The sequence below is a fragment of the Leptonychotes weddellii genome, chromosome 6, assembly GCF_054177405.1.
Source record: "Leptonychotes weddellii isolate Sample4059 chromosome 6, ASM5417740v2, whole genome shotgun sequence".
NCBI lineage: Eukaryota > Metazoa > Chordata > Mammalia > Carnivora > Phocidae > Leptonychotes > Leptonychotes weddellii.
Window position 1 is genome coordinate 88,898,628 of NC_138374.1, and position 17,762 is coordinate 88,916,389.

Genomic DNA, 17,762 nt, shown 5'->3' on the forward strand with positions numbered 1-17,762 from the left:
AGTCCATAGTCTCTCATGGTTCATCTCCCCCTCCGAGGCCCCCCGTCATTCTTCCCTTCCTACTACCTTTTTTTTTTTTTAAATATTTATTTGTTTCAGAGGTACAGGTCTGTGATTCATCAGTCTTACACAATTCACAGCACTCACCATAGCACATACCCTCCCCAATGTCCATCACACAGCCTCACCATCCCTCCCACCCCCCACCACTCCAGCAATCCTCAGTTTGTTTCCTGAGATTAAGAGTCTCTTACAGTTTTTCTCCCTCTCTGGTTTCATCTTGTTTCATTTTTTCCTCCCTTTCCCTATGCTCCTCTGTCTTGTTTCTCAAATTCCTCCTATCAGTGAGATCATATGATACATGTCTTCCTCTGATTGACTTATTTCCCTCAGCATAATACCCTCCAGTTCCATCCACATCATTGCAAATGGCAAGATTTCATTCCTTTTGATGGCTGCATAATATTCCATTGTGTGTGTATATATATATATATACCACATCTTCTTTATCCATTCATCTGTCGATGGACATCTTGGCTCTTTCCACAGTTTGGCTATTGAGGACATTGCTTCTATAAACATCGGGGTGCACATACCGCTTCGGATCCCTACATTTGTATCTTTGGGGTAAATACCCAGTAGTGCAATTGCTGGGTCGTAAGGTAGCTCTATTTTCAACTTTTTGAGGAACCTCCATACTGTTTTCCAGAGTGGCTGCACCAGCTTGCATTCCCACCAACAGTGTAGGAGGGTTCCCCTTTGCATCCTTGCCAACATCTGTTATTTCTTGACTTGTTAATTTTAGCCACTCTGACTGGTGTGAGGTGGTATCTCACTGAGGTTTTGATTTGGATTTCCCTGATGCCGAGTGATGTTGAACACTTTTTCGTGTGTCTGTTGGCCATTTGGATGTCTTCTTTGCAGAAATGTCTGTTCATGTCTTCTGCCCATTTCTTGATCATATTATTTGTTCTTTGGGTGTTGAGTTTGATAAATTCTTTATAGACTTTGGATACTAGCCCTTTATCTGACATGTCATTTGCAAATATCTTCTCCCATTCTGTCAGTTTTCTTTTGGTTTTGTCCCAACGTGGAGTCTTAAAATGAAACCTGTCACATCAACTTTCCCAGTCCTGCCACTAGCCATCTGATCCAGGCCAGCATGTCAGGACCTCTGTGAGCCTGGCCACTGCCCAGAATGGCTTTAGTGAATCAGGACTCCCCACTTCTTCTCCTGAGTAAAACAGGATAGTCCCAAACTCTCGTCTTCATTTTATCATTTAAAGGAAAGACTTGGTCTAAAACCATGATGATGACCTATTCAGCCATCCTGGATTGCCAAGATATTTATTTTGCACTATTTATTTTCTCTCCTTTTGGTCAGGCAGGAGCTTGTGGTATTACAGGGCATTCTGTTGTGGGGCTCAGGAGGGGAAAGATGGGAAAGAGGAGTGATGTTAAGGAAAGAGAGATTGTCAGTGATCCAGATATATATAATTGCCTGGAGTCTGTGTAGAATTCAGAATGGGGCTGCAGTTTACCTTAGATTAGGGAATATTAGAAAATATCTTTCTTTTTTATCTGGGTGGTACAAAATGTGAGGATGATGATTCTCTCTTTACTACCATTAGCAGTTGCCGATGCAGGAAGAGTTTTCATCTTCTTTGCTAATTCAGTGCCTTATTCTCCATTACAGAACTCTCAGTGACTATAACTTTCCACAGTTTCCAGAGACCTTGCATTATCTCTACAAGCTCTCGGTGGAAGGTCCTAGACGATCAGAAGACAGTATCATCACAATAATATTCCTCACTGAAGTGAGTTTCATTAGAAGACTGCGAACAACAGCGTTCTCATTCCTTATCCAAACTTAAGTCAACTTTCCAATCTTTTATCTCCCTCTCTGAATATTAATTCTTACCAAGAGTTAAGACAATGACAGATAACTTTTGTCATGTCCTAGGAGATGTGGATTTGCACAAACACTAATTATTTTTAAAGTACCAGTTCATATATCTCTGCATGCTTGTTAAACTACATCAACAACTAATGATGTACTATATGCTGGCTAATTGAACATAATAAAAAAATAAAAAGAATTAAAAAATAAAAAATAATGTCAAGGAATACTTCAAGTGTACTCAAAGTTTACTTAAAGATAGTAGGTAACATCTGGGATCTGAATGATACTTCAGACTATCTAGGGAAGAAAAAAAAAGAATGGTCCAAATAACTAAGTAAAATGAAAATATAGAACTACATTAATATTTATATGAATATTACATCATATATTGTAATGCTATACTAGTTGAGCAAATTGAGGAAGTCCTTTTGCTTACAAAAGGCATGTAGAAAGTTCTATAAGTTGAAATTCTCTGAGTCAAATACTAATTTTTCCATAGAACTAATATATAATAAAGTATTAATCTAAGGTGTCATGCCAAATATTCTCAAAAGTTTGACATAATTTCAAGCATCATAGTCAACAGAACAGCTAATAAAATATAAAAGACATACCCATACACTACACTACCTACTTCTAAAGTTTTCGGAAAGATACATAAGTCAGTTTAACTGAACATTGCACTAGCAAATCACTAATGTTTCCAAACTTGCTTAATCTATTTGAATCTCTCATTATTTTTATTACATGACTCATTATTTTTATTGTATCATCCTTTTAAGTATGTACAAACATTAAGTAGACCTAAATATGACATACATGATTGCTCCCATAAAATGATACATTCAAAAGAAATTTACAAACAATGTATGATTTATGTAAGCATTATTGTGACAGATGATGTTTAATGAACCCTAATTGCCTCTCTCATCATGAATGTAGTGCTTAGTCCTTTTGGAGAGTGATAAACCTGTCCTTCTAAGAACTGAATAATGATCACATTGTTCTCCCACTTTCTCTAACTGGCGCTCTGGGCAATCCTCAACTGCCCAGTTCATCATGAGGTCACTTGGCCTTTAGTTGTTCTGAGCACACAATCTATGTATTTTACCTTAGTTTAGTCTTAGCCAGCAATATTTAACAGAGTACTATCGATGCTTATGCCATATATATATATATATATATATATATATATGTTATTTCTAATTTTCTACCGATAAAAGTAATGATAGAGTTTACATCTTTGTGCCTGTCTTCTTTCTTTTAGTATTTTAGATTACTTCCTTCTAGTAGATTCCAAGAATCTGAAATAAGAACTAAAGAGTATAAACATTCTAAAGGCTAAGGATTTTTATTGCCAGACTGATTTCTGGAAAGCAGAGTCAACCAGTGTTTCCCATGCGGTTTGTGGGTGCACTCACCCCACTGCACTCTTGCCACTATTGATGAGCTTTCCAATTTGAGGGGTAGATGTGATGTCTTGTGGGGGATTTGATTTGTCCTTAATTTTTGAATTATTAGAAAGGTTGAACATCTTTAAAAAATAATTATTCATAAATTAAATTCCATAATCTGAACAATCTGATCTCTTCTGTGCCCATTTGCTTATTACAGTCTTGGTGTTTTTCTCAATGAATTCTATGATTCTCTGTCTCTCTCTTTCTCACACACCCACAGAAATTTGTGAAGGATATTAAGTGTGTTATGCATTTGATTATAATGCCTGTTGAGAATCAGTATCCAGTTTGTTGTTTGCCTTTTAATTTTGTTTCTGGAATTTGCTTTTTTTTTTTTCATAAAATTAAGTATTAAAAAATCTACTGTGGTCAAATAGTTGATAAATATTCATGTATAATTTATTCACATTTATACATTTTTATATAAATTTTTACATGCAATGTTGTTTCCCATGAAGTTTATATGGTGTACCATGAGGTACACTATAGTTTTTCACTAAAACTAAAGTTTTCACTAAATAATTAACTTCCTATCCCAGCATCATGTAATTAATAAGCCTTAAATTCGCTACTCACTGGTGACGCTACCTTTATGAATTCTATTATTAATTTCATATACATTCACACAAACACACACCCACATTAGGGTCTGCCCTGGATGATGCTGTTAGGCTCCATTCATTTCATTCCTGTGGAGGTATCACACTGAAATTAGGGCAGTTTGCAAATAAATTTTAATGTCTTGCAAAGCAACTTTCCCTCAACTCTTTTCAAAATGTCTTTAGTCTTTCCTATGTATTTATCCTTCTAGTTGCATTTTAAAATAATTTTGCCAGGTTTAAAAGAAAAAAAAACTTTCACTGAAACTATATTGCAGTTAAATTAAAGCTATGAGCTTCTTGGGAATATTTGGTATTTTTATAGTTTTGCTTCTTTTTTTAATTCAATATTTTGTCATATTCAATTTTGGAATTATTAAGTAGTTTATATTATTTTAAATTGTTAGTGCAAATGTGGCCTTTTTTTGGTTCTTGAATTTATCTCTATTAAATATGATTTTGGGTATAGGTTTTCATGTTTGTTTTGTTTCTTGAGATAGCTGCCACACAATATTACAGTAGTTTTAGGTGTATAGCATAGTGATTTGACAACTCTATACATTAAGCTGTGCTCACCACAAGTGTAGTTACCATCTGTCACCACGCAACACTATTACAATACCCTTGACTATATTCCCATTGCTGTACCTTTTATTCCATGACTTATTCATTCCATAACTGGAAGCCTATATCTCTCACTCTCCTTTACCCATTTCGCCGATCCCTCTGCCCCTCTTCTTTCTGACAACCATCATTTTGTTTTCTGCATTTATGAATCTGATTCTGCTTTTTGTTTGTTTATTCATTTCTTTTGTTTTTTAGATTTCACATATGAGTGAAAATAAGGTATTTGTCTTTCTCTGTCTGACTTATTTCACTCAGCATTATACCCTCTAGGTCCAACCATGTTTTGCAAATGGCAAGATCTCATCTTTTTATGGCTGAGTAATATTCCACTATATATACATACCACATCTTGTTTACCTTTTCATCTATGGATGGACACTTGGGTAGCTTCCTTATCTGCTATTGTAAATAGTGCTGCTATAAACAGGAGTGCATGTATTGTTGGTGGGAATGCAAGCTGGTGCAGCCACTCTAGAAACGAGTATGGAGGTTCCTCAAAAAGTTGACAATAGAGCTATCCTACACTCAGCAATTGCACTACTAGGGATTTACCCCAAAGATACAAATGTAGTGATCTGAAGGGGCACCTGCACCCAATGTTCATAGCCACAATGTCCACAGTAGCCAAACTATGGAAAGAGCCCAGATGTCTATCAACAGATGAATGGATAAAGAAGATGTGGGTATTATAAGAGACTGATGAATCACTGACCTCTAACTCTGAAACTAATAATATATTATATGTTAATTAATTGAGTTCAAATTTAAAAAATAAATTAGTGTTTTTGTTTTCTTTGGGTAAATGCCCAGTAGTGGAATTATTGGATCATATGGTATTTCTCTTTTTAATTTTTTGACGAACCTCCATACTGTTTTCCAAAATGTGTCCTTTTTCATTCAATTTTCAAGCTCGTTAGAGCTGGATGTTCAGGAAAATTAGTTAAACTGTATTATCTTAAATTCATCTACTTTGTTGTATATAATAATATTTTTGTTAATTCTCTTGGGTTCTCTAGGTATATGATCCTGACGTATAAAAAATAAAGATAACATATTGTTACCTCTGGTCGAATTATTTTCCTGAATTGTGTGTTTTTGCCTTGGCCTTTAAAGTTCCATTTTGTGAATAATCTGACCTCGCCTTTGCCCATTTACCTATTATGATCTGAGTGTTTTTCTCAGTGAATTATATGATTCTCTGTTTCTGTCTCCCTCAAATACACACACACACACACACACATTTGTGAAGGATATCAAGTAGCTTATGAACATAGTGCTTTGACTATATATATCCTTAGTGAAATATATTCTAAGGACAAAAAAATCTATAAAGAAATATTCACTTTTACTGAGGAGTTTTATGAATATTGTATGTTGATGATATAATTTTAAGACTCTGGTATGCATTCATATAGCAGAAAGCAAATAAGCAAATATATTAACACTATTGGCAAAAAGTTTTTCCAGGTAAGAAAAAGATGAAGCAAACATAAAACTGTTAAAAGTTAACATAAACTCTGTTATGTTATATTTGAATTGAATATATCAACATTGTCAAAATGAACTCATGACTAAAAAAATAAAACAGAATAATTCTTAGTTTCAGGTAAAGGCCAAGAGGACATAATATTCCAATAACAATGAATACATTCTAGTACTCATTTCTAATGATTGCCAAATATCATTACTCACTAAAAGGAACCTTGTCTCCTTGAAGAAATGGCTGACTTCAGGGGCAAGAAAAATATAAGCCTGGGGCATCTAGTTTTTCCACAAGCAAAGAAGTGTTCAAAGATAGATGGGTCATGTCAAAAGGATATGAAAGTCAACTTGAAAGAGCTCCTACTGGCCAAATTTAGCATCAAAAGAAAGAGTAACTGCAGATAATTATAATATATTGGAAAAGAAATTTTTTAAATGCTTGAGTCCTTGGTGGGACTCAAACCCGGAGAGCTGGAAGAGAGAGACAGAGAGAGAGATGCCAGCCAGTAAATATAGAGGGAATGCTAGACATGGAAAATTACCTCTTTGCAAGTCCCAGTGTGATAACTAAATAAAGAAAAAATTATCAACGAATTTTAAAACCATTAAGTGAAATGTTGTTGGAGAAGAATATTCACATAGTACCAAATTATCACCCACAGATTAGTTACTAGTTCTAAATGGAAAATATGCCTTTATGTTTTGATGTGTGGTGATCACTCAAAAAGAACTAACCTTGATAATATTTGGAAATAACACATCAAAAACCATCAGTCTTCCATTGTTCCTAATCAATTTCAATTATCTAATTTTCTTTGCCTCATAACTGGAACAAATCCTGGCATACGTAATATAGAAAAGCTGCCCCAGAAGATCCCGGTGCCCATCCTTGGTTAAGAACCATTGACACAGAGAGCATCCAATATTCTTGTGAAGTTTTTAATCTATTTCACACCCTTTTTCTCACTGCTCATTTTATGTCTACTTTTTATATTATATTGGTCAAAATTGGCCTATTTGAACGCTTTTTTTTCCTAGCACAGGCATTAGATTGATTAATGCCACTGTTTTTCTGTTTCCCAATTCCATAACCTCTGCTTCCACCTTTATTATTTTCTTTTTTTTTTTTAAGATTTTTTTTTTATTTATTTGACAGAGAGAGACACAGTGAGAGAGGGAGCACAAGCAGGGGGAGTGGGAGAGGGAGAAGCAGGCTTCCCACCGAGCAGGGAGCCCGATGCGCGGCTCGATCCCAGGACCCTGGGATCATGACCTGAGCCGAAGGCAGTCGCTTAACCAACTGAGCCACCCAGGCGCCCCAACCTTTATTATTTTCTTACACCAATTTTCTTCAGCGCAATCTCATTGCTTGTGATATTTCATGTCTTGTAATTTCAGGAAATAAATAATTTATTCATTTTTAACATTTCTTTTTAAGCAAAGTCAAGTTATGCATTTCCTTCCAACCGCAGGGTAAACATCTATTTTATTTTTGTTGTTTTATTGTTTTTGCAGTAATCCTTGTTGTATGTTTGATTTCCTCTGTGGTTTATAATTTTGATCCACAAAATAGAGGAGAGTTCTCTTAAATTTCCAAGTGCTTATAGGCTTTTTTATTTCCATTTAAACTTTCTTCTTGGTTTCTTCTTTTATTATAGACACCATGATTTTTTTTTAAAAGGTGCTTTTTAAATGATTTGCTTTAGCGAAGTTATTGATTTTTTGGATCTGATAATTAATTTTTGTGAAAGTTATTTGGAATGTTGAAAAGAATATATGATCTGCCGTCCCCTCCCACTGTTGCTCTCTTGTTCTCTATTCTTCTGTGTACTTGACCTGTCTTAGTGATATTTTAAATTCTTGAAATTTTTTTCTAAAACTGTCACTTGTGTTTCTAAGACATTTTAAAAATATATTTTGGCTGCTAGTTACTAGATGCATAAAAGCTCATGGTAATCACATCTTCATTTTGGGTATTAGCTGTTAAAAGACTAAAACTCTATAACCTAACCTCCACATCCTGAGCCACCTGCCTTGACTGGCCACCAGCCTCACTACCCTCTAGTCTTCTCATCCCTTCCCATCCTATCACTCTGGCCTTCCTTCCAGTGTTCAAACACACCCCGCTCATTTACCACAGGCCTTTGCACATGGGTTACCCTCCTTGGGGAGATCTTCTCCAAACAATTTATCTAGCTAATGCCAACTCTGCTTTCAAGTCCAAATCTAAATATCACTTTTCATTCTAAATTCAGTTTACAACTGCACAGTCTAAATTCAGTTCTCCTTTAGATGTTTTTGTGGCACCTTGGAACTTTTCTTCCTAGTACTGATCACAATTAGCAACTCTGTTTTCATTAGAATAGTGTAGTATAGCATCATTGTACAGTATCAGTCTCTCTTGCTAGTCTATAAGCCCCACAAGGTCATGGATTGAGACTGTTTTGCTCACTACTATATTCCCACTTACTAGCATAATACCTGGCCCACAGTAGGCACAGCCTCCTAGTACATACAAACATTCACTGTCAAGGAACTCACCCACCTAACTATAATCTGGGAGAGGGAGGTAATTTAAATTGAGTCACTAAGTTTCCAGCAACGGGGAGAAAAAAAATTTAATGCATATATTTAACTCCTAACAACATGGGAGTTGGGATGCTGACCCCCATACCATCCAAAATCCACATATAACTTTTGACTCTCCAAAAACCTAACTACTAATAACATAAACAACACATATTCTGTATGTTGTATGTATTATATACCATATTCTTACAATAATGTAAGCTAGAGAAGAGAAAATGTTATTTTAAAAAATCATGAAGAAGAGGAATACATTTACAATATTGTGCTATAAAAAATCTGTATGGGGCGCCTGGGTGGCTCAGTTAGTTAAGCGACTGCCTTCGGCTCAGGTCATGATCCTGGAGTCCCGGATCGAGTCCCGCATCGGGCTCCCTGCTCAGCAGGGAGTCTGCTTCTCCCTCTGACCCTCCCCCCTCTCATGTGCTCTCGCTCTCTCTCTCAAATAAATAAATAAAATCTTAAAAAAAAAATCCATATATAAGTGGACCCACACAGTTCGAGGGTCAACTGTAGATATATACAGAAATACATATACATGTGTTTCCTATTACGACTGCTACTTCTCCTTCCAGAGAACACAAAAACTATGAACACAGAAATATGTGTGGGGATATGTGTAAGTATCTGGAGTTTTAGTGAGACTTGTGCTTCAGTTTTACTGAAAATGTCTCGATTTTTATGACTGGCGCAGAAATCGTGCATTAGCCTTTAATTTTGTTTATGAACTTATCAACTGTTTTCTTTCAGCTTCTAAATAACTTCTTCAAGGACCCATTCCCAGAAGAGTTTTTGGTTCTCTTCAGAAACTGGGTCAATGACTCCAATCCTGCAGTTAGCAAGCTGAGCCTTCAGAAAATCGCCAGCATGGCGCCAGTTATCAATGAGGCACGTGAGTGTGTGATTTGTGGATGCCGTCACCATCATAGTCAATCTAAGATTTGATATTGTTCAAGATCCTTACTGATAAAACACTGATATTTCTCGGTTTCTGTATAGCTAAAACAATTTCAAAGCCTGGGTTGAATGGAAGCAGTGTGGTAAGTAAACTCAGACGCTTAAGCACCCTGTTTATATTCTTCCTAGAAAATCATTAATTGCCCTTAGAATGGATCAGCATTGCCCTACACAAACTCCTAGAGGCTAAACCACACACACATAAGTTAATTTCCCCTCCAACATACACACCTGCCGACACATTAATTCTTATCCCAGAGCACTCGCTCAAGTTTTGTCTTCCACTCAGCACATTCCTCCTTTACCCATACATAGTCACATTGGTCTCTGTTCTCAGCTCAGGTCAGACTGTGCGGGAATATTCTGACCTGCCAGTCACATCCTTCTCAGAGCCACACCCACTATGAGCACTTGCTTATGCAAGACTTTATATTAATAGTTCTCTATATATGATGCTTGAACCAGCAGTATCAGCATCTCCCAGAAACTTGTTATAAATTGTTGGGCCCTACCCCAGGTCTGTGGAATCAGAAATCATGGAGGTGGGGCCCACCAACCTGTGTTTTTGAAAATCCTCCAGGTGATTTTAATAGTTTAAACTTGAGAACTGTCTTACACTCTTTCCTATTGAGCCATGTGAATACTTCTTGCCTTCCAGGAAGACCGAATCTAAGCGTGTTTTGTAATTCTCTTATAAATCCTTTTTTTTTTAAGTTTTTATTTAAATTCCAGTTAGTTAGCATACAGCTATCTGTCTTCAGCTCAGGTCATGATCTCAGGGTTTTGTAATATTAGTTTCAGGTGTACGATTGGGTGCTCCAACACTTCCATACAACACCCAGTGCTCATCACAAGTGCCCTCCTTAATCCCCATCACCTATTTCACCCATCCCAAAGTACCTTGCATAATGGAATTATGCTGATTCCATAAATCATTGTTGACTTAATAAGTTTAATAATAAGTCCTTGTTTATCTATTAAGCATTGTCTCTAAAGGCTCAAAGACTGTCCGTGGGCACCCATTTTGCATTTAGAATGAAATGAGCCATGATTTGTTTGCTTTAAATAAATCACAGAAGTCAGTGTGCATTCTTTTAATAATCAGAGTTATTGCCTTGTCTAGAGCTCTTCCCACTGTTATTAACAACTGAAAGGAAGATTCTATGTCAAGGTTATTTGGGAGAGTAAGAGAGAAACCGTGGAGAGTGAGCTGGGTTGAGGTCACATACTATTTATTGGTAAAGACAACTTCTCAGAGACACAAGGCCTCTGATTATTATTTTGGCAAATAGTATTTATTTCTTTTGCTTCGTCTCTTTCTAGCTTTTGTTTCTCTTCTTTGGTGTCTCCTTTTTGCCTTTTTCCTTGCTTTCTATTCTGTTATCTCTGATCCACAATTGACTCTCATGATCTGGCTCAGCAGCTCAGCAGCTCCCATGTCCACACGAGTCACCAGCACCTGGTTTAGAGGTCATCCTGCTCATGGTGTGCTGGTGAATGCTTAACAACCAGCTCTCTGGAAATAATACCAATTGCTGTGGTGTACTCTCACCAAGGCTAATTTCAAGCAATCAAAGGGACAGAATTAAACATGGAATTGGGGAGAAATGCCTGGTAGTGCCTCATTATTTAATATTTCCACCATACAGATATAATACATGTAAATAACCTCAAAGGCATATAAGAGTAAAGTGGAGCAAAAGAAATAGGAAGTGCTAAGTTTTGAGTATTTATTACCTTTGTTTTATCTCTTCCTAGTTTTCTAAAACTTACTTTTTTAATAATGACTTTTTAATTTTAACTCCAGTGTAGTAAACATGCAGTGTTATATTAGTTTCAGGTGTACTATGTAGCGATTCAACAACTCTATACATTACTCAGTGTTTATCGTGATAAATGGACTCTTAATTCCCTTTACCTGTTTCACCCATCCCTCACCTCCCTCCCCTCTGGCAACCATCGGTTTGTTCTCTATAGTTAAGAGTCTGTTTTAACAATCGGCTTACAAAGTTTTTGACAATTTGACAATTGAATCTTGTGAGGCATTCCCAGCACGTGACTGTACGCTGCCCAAACTCAGACGTGTGTGTGCCAAATGCTACCTCAAGTCTCCTTCTAGTTCCAAAATCCAACCATTTTCCTCTTTTATATATAGATAGAAAATGTCTGCAGCTTATTAATATCCATCTTGGATGCCTTCCTTTCAAAAGACAAGACTGTTATAATTCGGGCCTTGATCACCCTTCGAAGACTTTTAGTCAAGCTGGACAAGGTGACCTACTCCTCTTTGTGTACTAGAATTGCCTCCAGCTACTGTCCTCTGATGGATCATGTGAGTTACACAGTTAGATATGTGAAACCATTAAGTTTTATAATTAAGCTGAAGCCCCAGCTGAGGCAATGATATTACATTTCAGAATAAATCAACAGAAGATAGTCATGTTGTGCTGAGCTACCATTTCTTCTCCAGAGATAACAATATTAGTCAAAGAAGTACTGTCTGTATATATATATATATAGTTATATACATATGTAACTACATTTTATATATATTTGTGTGTGTGGAGACATATATATATATAACTACACTATGAGAACCTGGAAAAGTTTGTCCATAAGAAAGGAGAATCAAAGAACAGCCTCTGTCTTTGGAGGAAAGAGAAATTGTACGTAGCTTAGGGCTATATATTGGCTAGCCCTAGATCAGGACTGCCTGGGTTCAAATCATTATTCTGGCTCCACCTAAGCAGGTGATTCAGTTTCTTACTGCTTCAGTTCCCCCCACCCCCAATAAAATAGAGATAGTAGAAGGTGTATTATGGGCATTAGAGATGACATGTTAATGTTCCCAATGTGTTTGTTATTATCATATAAAACTCAAAAGGTCTGAGTGGCTCAGTTGGTTAAGCATCTGTCTTCAGCTCAGGTCATGATCTCAGGGTTTTGTTATCGAGTCCAGAATTAGGCTCCTTGCTCAGAGGGGGCCTACTTCTCCTTCTGCCTGCTCCTCTGCCTGCTTGTGCTCTCTCTCTCTGATAAATAAATAAAATCTTAAAAAAAAAATAAAAGATCTTTAATCGAAAAGTTGTGCACTTTGAAAATTCTTGTTTTGTATGGTAAATGTATTCCAGAAAAATTGGATGACAGTAACATATTTTAATAAGCAAAGACACTTTGGTATGCCATACAGAATATTTATATTTAAAGACTTCTATAATGAGTTGTTTGTGAATAAGAAAATTATTTCATAGAAAATTATTTTCCAAAAATTTATAAGTTCTTAATTATTCAGATTTCATTGAAGAAGGGAATAATATTATTAAATTATAGAAAGAAGTAATTTAATGGCAAGAATTATTTTCAAAAAGACATAAGGATAATAATAGTAATAATAATAGTGGCTGGATTTATTGAGCATTTACTAAGTACCAGTCACTATTCTAAGGGATCTACATGTACTATCTTATATAATTCTCTAAACAACTATTACTATTATCCAGTTTACATCCAAGGAAAATGAAGCAAAGAAAAGTGAATATTTGGCCAAGTTCACACACCTAACAAGTAGTTGGAATGTCCATGTAAAAAAAATATATATATTTTCAAAATGAAATCACTTGGGAAAAAAAAATGAAACTAAACTAAATAATCAAACCACACCAAGTGAAAAGAAGCAAAATCAGAGAGAAGAGAAAATTACCAAATATCAGTTTACCCTAAGTCATTCCTTGAAGATAGAGTGTTTGAAAAATATTAGGATCAAAGAAACTATGATACTGTGTTTCTCCATATTTAAAGAAAAACAGTGACAGGCCTGTGGCCCCCAGTCTCCCCTGCCGCCTCCCCCAGGCATGACACAAGGCCTCAGCTCCCTAGGGCAACAGCACCGCACAGCACCTGGACTCCAAGCCCCGTGCCAAAGCTGATGGTGAGAACATCAGCTCCATGTTCCAGGAGAAAGGGATGATGGAGTCGGTGCACACGTGTCAAGACCACAGTTATTTAGCGACCAACATAAACAAAAATGGCAGCTTTGCTAATTTGAGAATTTACCCACATGGATTGGTGTTGTTGGACCTTTAGAGTTACCGCCAGTCTTTTGAACAAAATAGAAGCAAGAATGAAAGACCTGAGTCAGGACCGTATTTGGCGGGTGAAGCGATGACCACCCATAGTTCGAGGAAGGGCCATAGACGGATACTGACCCACCACTAATGGTCGCCTGGTTGAGTAAGACATAGATGTAGTGGTGTATGATGGAGATTCACTTTATCAGAACATTAAAATTCTACAATCGAAGCAGTTTGGAAATACTCTCATCCTTAGTGGGGCTGTTACTCTGGCGGAGAGTGATTTGGGTATCCCCAGGCCATCATGCGCAGTGGGAAAGACTAAAGAGGCAAAGACGCACTGATTCTGGGGGGTGGAGATGGGGCATTTTATGTGAAATAGTCAAACTGAAACCAAAGATGGTCACCATGGCAAGAGATTGGCCAAATGGATGGATATAAGAAACACACGTGAAAAACATGTGGCCACGTCTTACACAATCTGAAAGGAGACTGCTCTCAGGTCCTACTAGAAGACTGTATTCCAGTGCCGAAGAGGTTAACCAAAGAAGGGAGAGAGTTTGACTATATGATTAATGATTTGACAGCTGTTCCGATCGCCACATCTCCAGAAGATTCCACATGGGAGTTTCTCAGACTGATTCTTGACCTCTCAGTGAAAGTACTGAAACAGGATGGGAAGTATTTTACACAGGGTAACTGTGTCAATTTGAGGGAAGCCCTATCACTCTATGAAAAACAGCACTGGCACCTATATTGTCTTGTGGAATTCTTGAAGGAGTTCCTCTGTGTTCCTTCAAACTTGGACTTGTGAGTATTTTACAATTTGGAAGAAAGCTAAACCTTGAAGACCAGTATCCCCTAATCGTGTGTACTGCAAATAGCCTTCCTGACCTTCATATGCGGTACAGGAGATTGGAATGAGTCAGGCAATTGATTGTGAATTCTTTCAGGTTTTCTTTTTTTTTAATTATTATTTTTAATTTTTAAAAAAGCAAATGGAAAATGTATATGTTGATGAGCTAGGGTGGGTTGTTGGTGGTGGCTTTTTGTTTTTTGTTTTTTTGTTTTTTGAAAGTCAGCTGAAGAATGCTTAGACAGCACAGGGAAGCCTGCTAAATGCACTGAACCCCTAGAATGTGATTTTTGTTACTTTTTTGTGTGTGTTGGGGGGGTGCTTTTTGTTTTTGCTTTGGTAGACTTCAAATTTGGTTGTTTGGAGGAATGAACATCATTGTTTTGTTCTTGATGCTGTTTCCCAAAAGATTTACTTAGATATTAAAATTTGGTGCTTATAAGAAAGAGTTAAGAAAAAAATGAGTAGCAATGTTTTGATTAAAAATACAAATGAGAAAAAAATTAAAAAGAAAAGAAAAAATAGGGCGCCTGGGTGGCTCAGTTGGTTGGGCGACTGCCTTTGGCTCAGGTCATGATCCTGGAGTCCCTGGATCGAGTCCCGCATTGGGCTCCCTGCTCGGCGGGGAGTCTGCTTCTCCCTCTGACCCTCCCGACCCTCCCCCCTCTCATGTGCTCTCTCTCTCTCTCAAATAAATAAATAAAAAATCTTAAAAAAAAAAAAGAAAAAAAATAACTTGCTCAAGCTTACCCAATCTTTGGGGGACAAAACCGGGATTTCAGCGGGTGTGGAGCATTTCAAAACTCTTTCCACTAGTCCAGATAGGCTTTCAATGGTTAGCGTATATCTTCCTGTAGACCAAGGATACAAACAGGTAACCCACAGATGAATACAACTTGCAGGTGTGGTAAGTTTGACTCTCAAACGGTGTAAGTCCAATATTTTTAAACTGGGAGATTTCTCACAGAAATCTGAATTGTAAATGAAGTTTCAGAAGATTTGAGAATACTAGAGCCCACAAAACTACCTGGCAACAGTCTGCAGGAGCTGGATGCCCTCTCTGAGAGAGGCCCAGAGCTTTCCTTTGTCTCAGCCTCCCTGGTCTCCCTGCTTTCCCTGAATGCCACCTGCTTTGCTCATTTACATCAGCTTTCCAGCCCCTAGGACGTGATTTGATGACCACTTCTTTATGTTTTCACTTTGATCCACATTTATTACCTCTGGGAAGGAACATAAGAAGGTATATTAGCCGTTTGTATTTTGCTGGGAATATATCTGATGTGTTCCTGAGACAGAAAGAAAAAAAATTAATGAAATCATGAACATGTCCTAAAAACTGGAAAGTGATATTATATTTTTAAAAATTAACCTCTTCTCTAACTTGCAGTTTTTCTCTTCTACCTCTTTATAATCCCATAATCTTCCTATCTGGCATAAGCAAGCCCTTAGAAACCTTGTTCTATGCCAGTATGCAAAGAGCTCCCATTGGTATTCACTGGCAATCTGCCAAGGTCTACAGCATTTGAATACACCATGTTACTTTACTTTAAGTACCTTTATAGAAATTACTTCAAGGTTATACAGATTATTCCAGTTTATCTTTTTAGGCCATTATTAAATACTGTCTTCCTAAATTTAAGAAACACTTTTTTTTTTTTTAAGATTTATTTATTTGACAGAGAGAGAGACAGTGAGAGAAGGAACACAAGCAGGGGGAGAGGGACAGGGAGAAGCAGGCTTCCTGCGGAGCAGGGAGCCCAATGTGGGGCTCGATCCCAGGACCCTGGGATCATGACCCGAGCCGAAGGTAGACACCCAAAGACTGAGCCACCCAGGCGCCCCAAGAAACACTTTTCACAGGGAATTTTTCTAATGCATTTTGAATTTTGGTAAGCAAATCTTTATTTTACAATCAAAAAAAGAGCTGACTACTTAGACCCAGGTGAATCTTTTCTAAAAATAAATGATAGGGATGCCTGGGTGGCTCAGTCGGTTAAGTGTCTGCATTCCACTCAGGTCATGAGCTGGGGTCCTGGGATTGAGTCCCACGTTGGGCTCCTTGCTTAGCAGGGAGCCTGCTTTGCCCTTTACCCCTCCTCCACTTGCACTCTCTCTCTTTCTGACAAATAAATAAATAATCTTAAAAAAATTTTAAAAACAAAATAAATAAAAATAATTGATAATAATAATTATGTATGTATGAACACATATCTACATGTATATATACACATATAGTATATATACATGTAAATATATTTGAACATATATATATTAAAGTGTGAGATATCTATCTCCCACTGCTTAAAGAAAAGAACCCAGTGATATCCTCAAATGAGGCCTTTTTCTGTGTGCATATTCTAGAGTAATGGAGGCATTCGGAGTATGGCCATTCAACACTTTGGTGAATTACTCAGGGACATGAGTCAGTACACATGGATGCTGAATGATGTGGTTCTTGGAGGCTTGGTGCCTCTGATCCTGTTTTTGGAGGACACAGAAGTAAGAGTAGTTCAAGTAAGTCCTACAATCTTTTTTTTCTTAATTTTGCAGAGAATCTCAGTGTTTTATGTAACATCAGATGAACAGATCCTCAGTGACCTTTTTCTACTTCACAGGCATGTAAGTATACATTAGCAATTTGTGTCTCAGAATTAAATTGGCCAACATCGTATTTGCTCAAAGACGAATTTTACAGTTTTGAGGTGGTGGTGCTCAACATCTGTAACAATCTTGTAAGTAACCCCTCAGTATTTACTACCATAAGAGTTATAGAAATAACTTTAAAGGAGATCACAAGTGATGAAAGGTGTGGCAGGGACAAGAGTGGATCCTGGAGAAAGAATGTGAAGAAAAGGTAACACATGAGTAATTACAGCTAGGGCTTAAGACCAGAAAAAAATTCAATTTTCCATTACCTCTTCCCTGACATTAATTCTCTCTGATTTTCTTTCTCCAACTCACCCACTTTGCCCTATGGATGGTTATAAAGGTAGGAAGAGCATTTCAGATCACCAAAAGCAAAACTGCAATTATTTTGCCACCATCTAATAAGCTGGTGCTCTGAAAACCAGTATGAACTGCAGTGATAAACAAGTGGGGTTGGAAGAATGCTTTCCAAAGGTTGGAAACACAAAGTTGGGAATTACATAATAGACTGAATACATCAACAAACAAAAGAGTAAAGAGATTACTATCCCCTAGTTTTAAATTGGCCCTGATTTGGTA

General features: G+C 37.0%; 1 protein-coding gene and 1 pseudogene across 1 annotated transcript in view; both read left to right on the top strand.

Moving 5' to 3' along the window:
- The window catches only part of MROH9 (maestro heat like repeat family member 9), a 163,219-nt gene that overhangs the window by 134,243 nt on the left and 11,214 nt on the right, over positions 1-17,762 (top strand). Inside the window, exons 15-19 of the mRNA XM_081823183.1 lie at positions 1,697-1,817; positions 9,405-9,546; positions 11,771-11,943; positions 16,899-17,051; positions 17,153-17,269. Coding sequence (XP_081679309.1) covers positions 1,697-1,817; positions 9,405-9,546; positions 11,771-11,943; positions 16,899-17,051; positions 17,153-17,269 — 706 coding nt within the window. The remainder of the gene's footprint in view (positions 1-1,696; positions 1,818-9,404; positions 9,547-11,770; positions 11,944-16,898; positions 17,052-17,152; positions 17,270-17,762) is intronic.
- Positions 13,557-14,529, top strand: LOC102737795 (spermine synthase pseudogene; annotated as a pseudogene).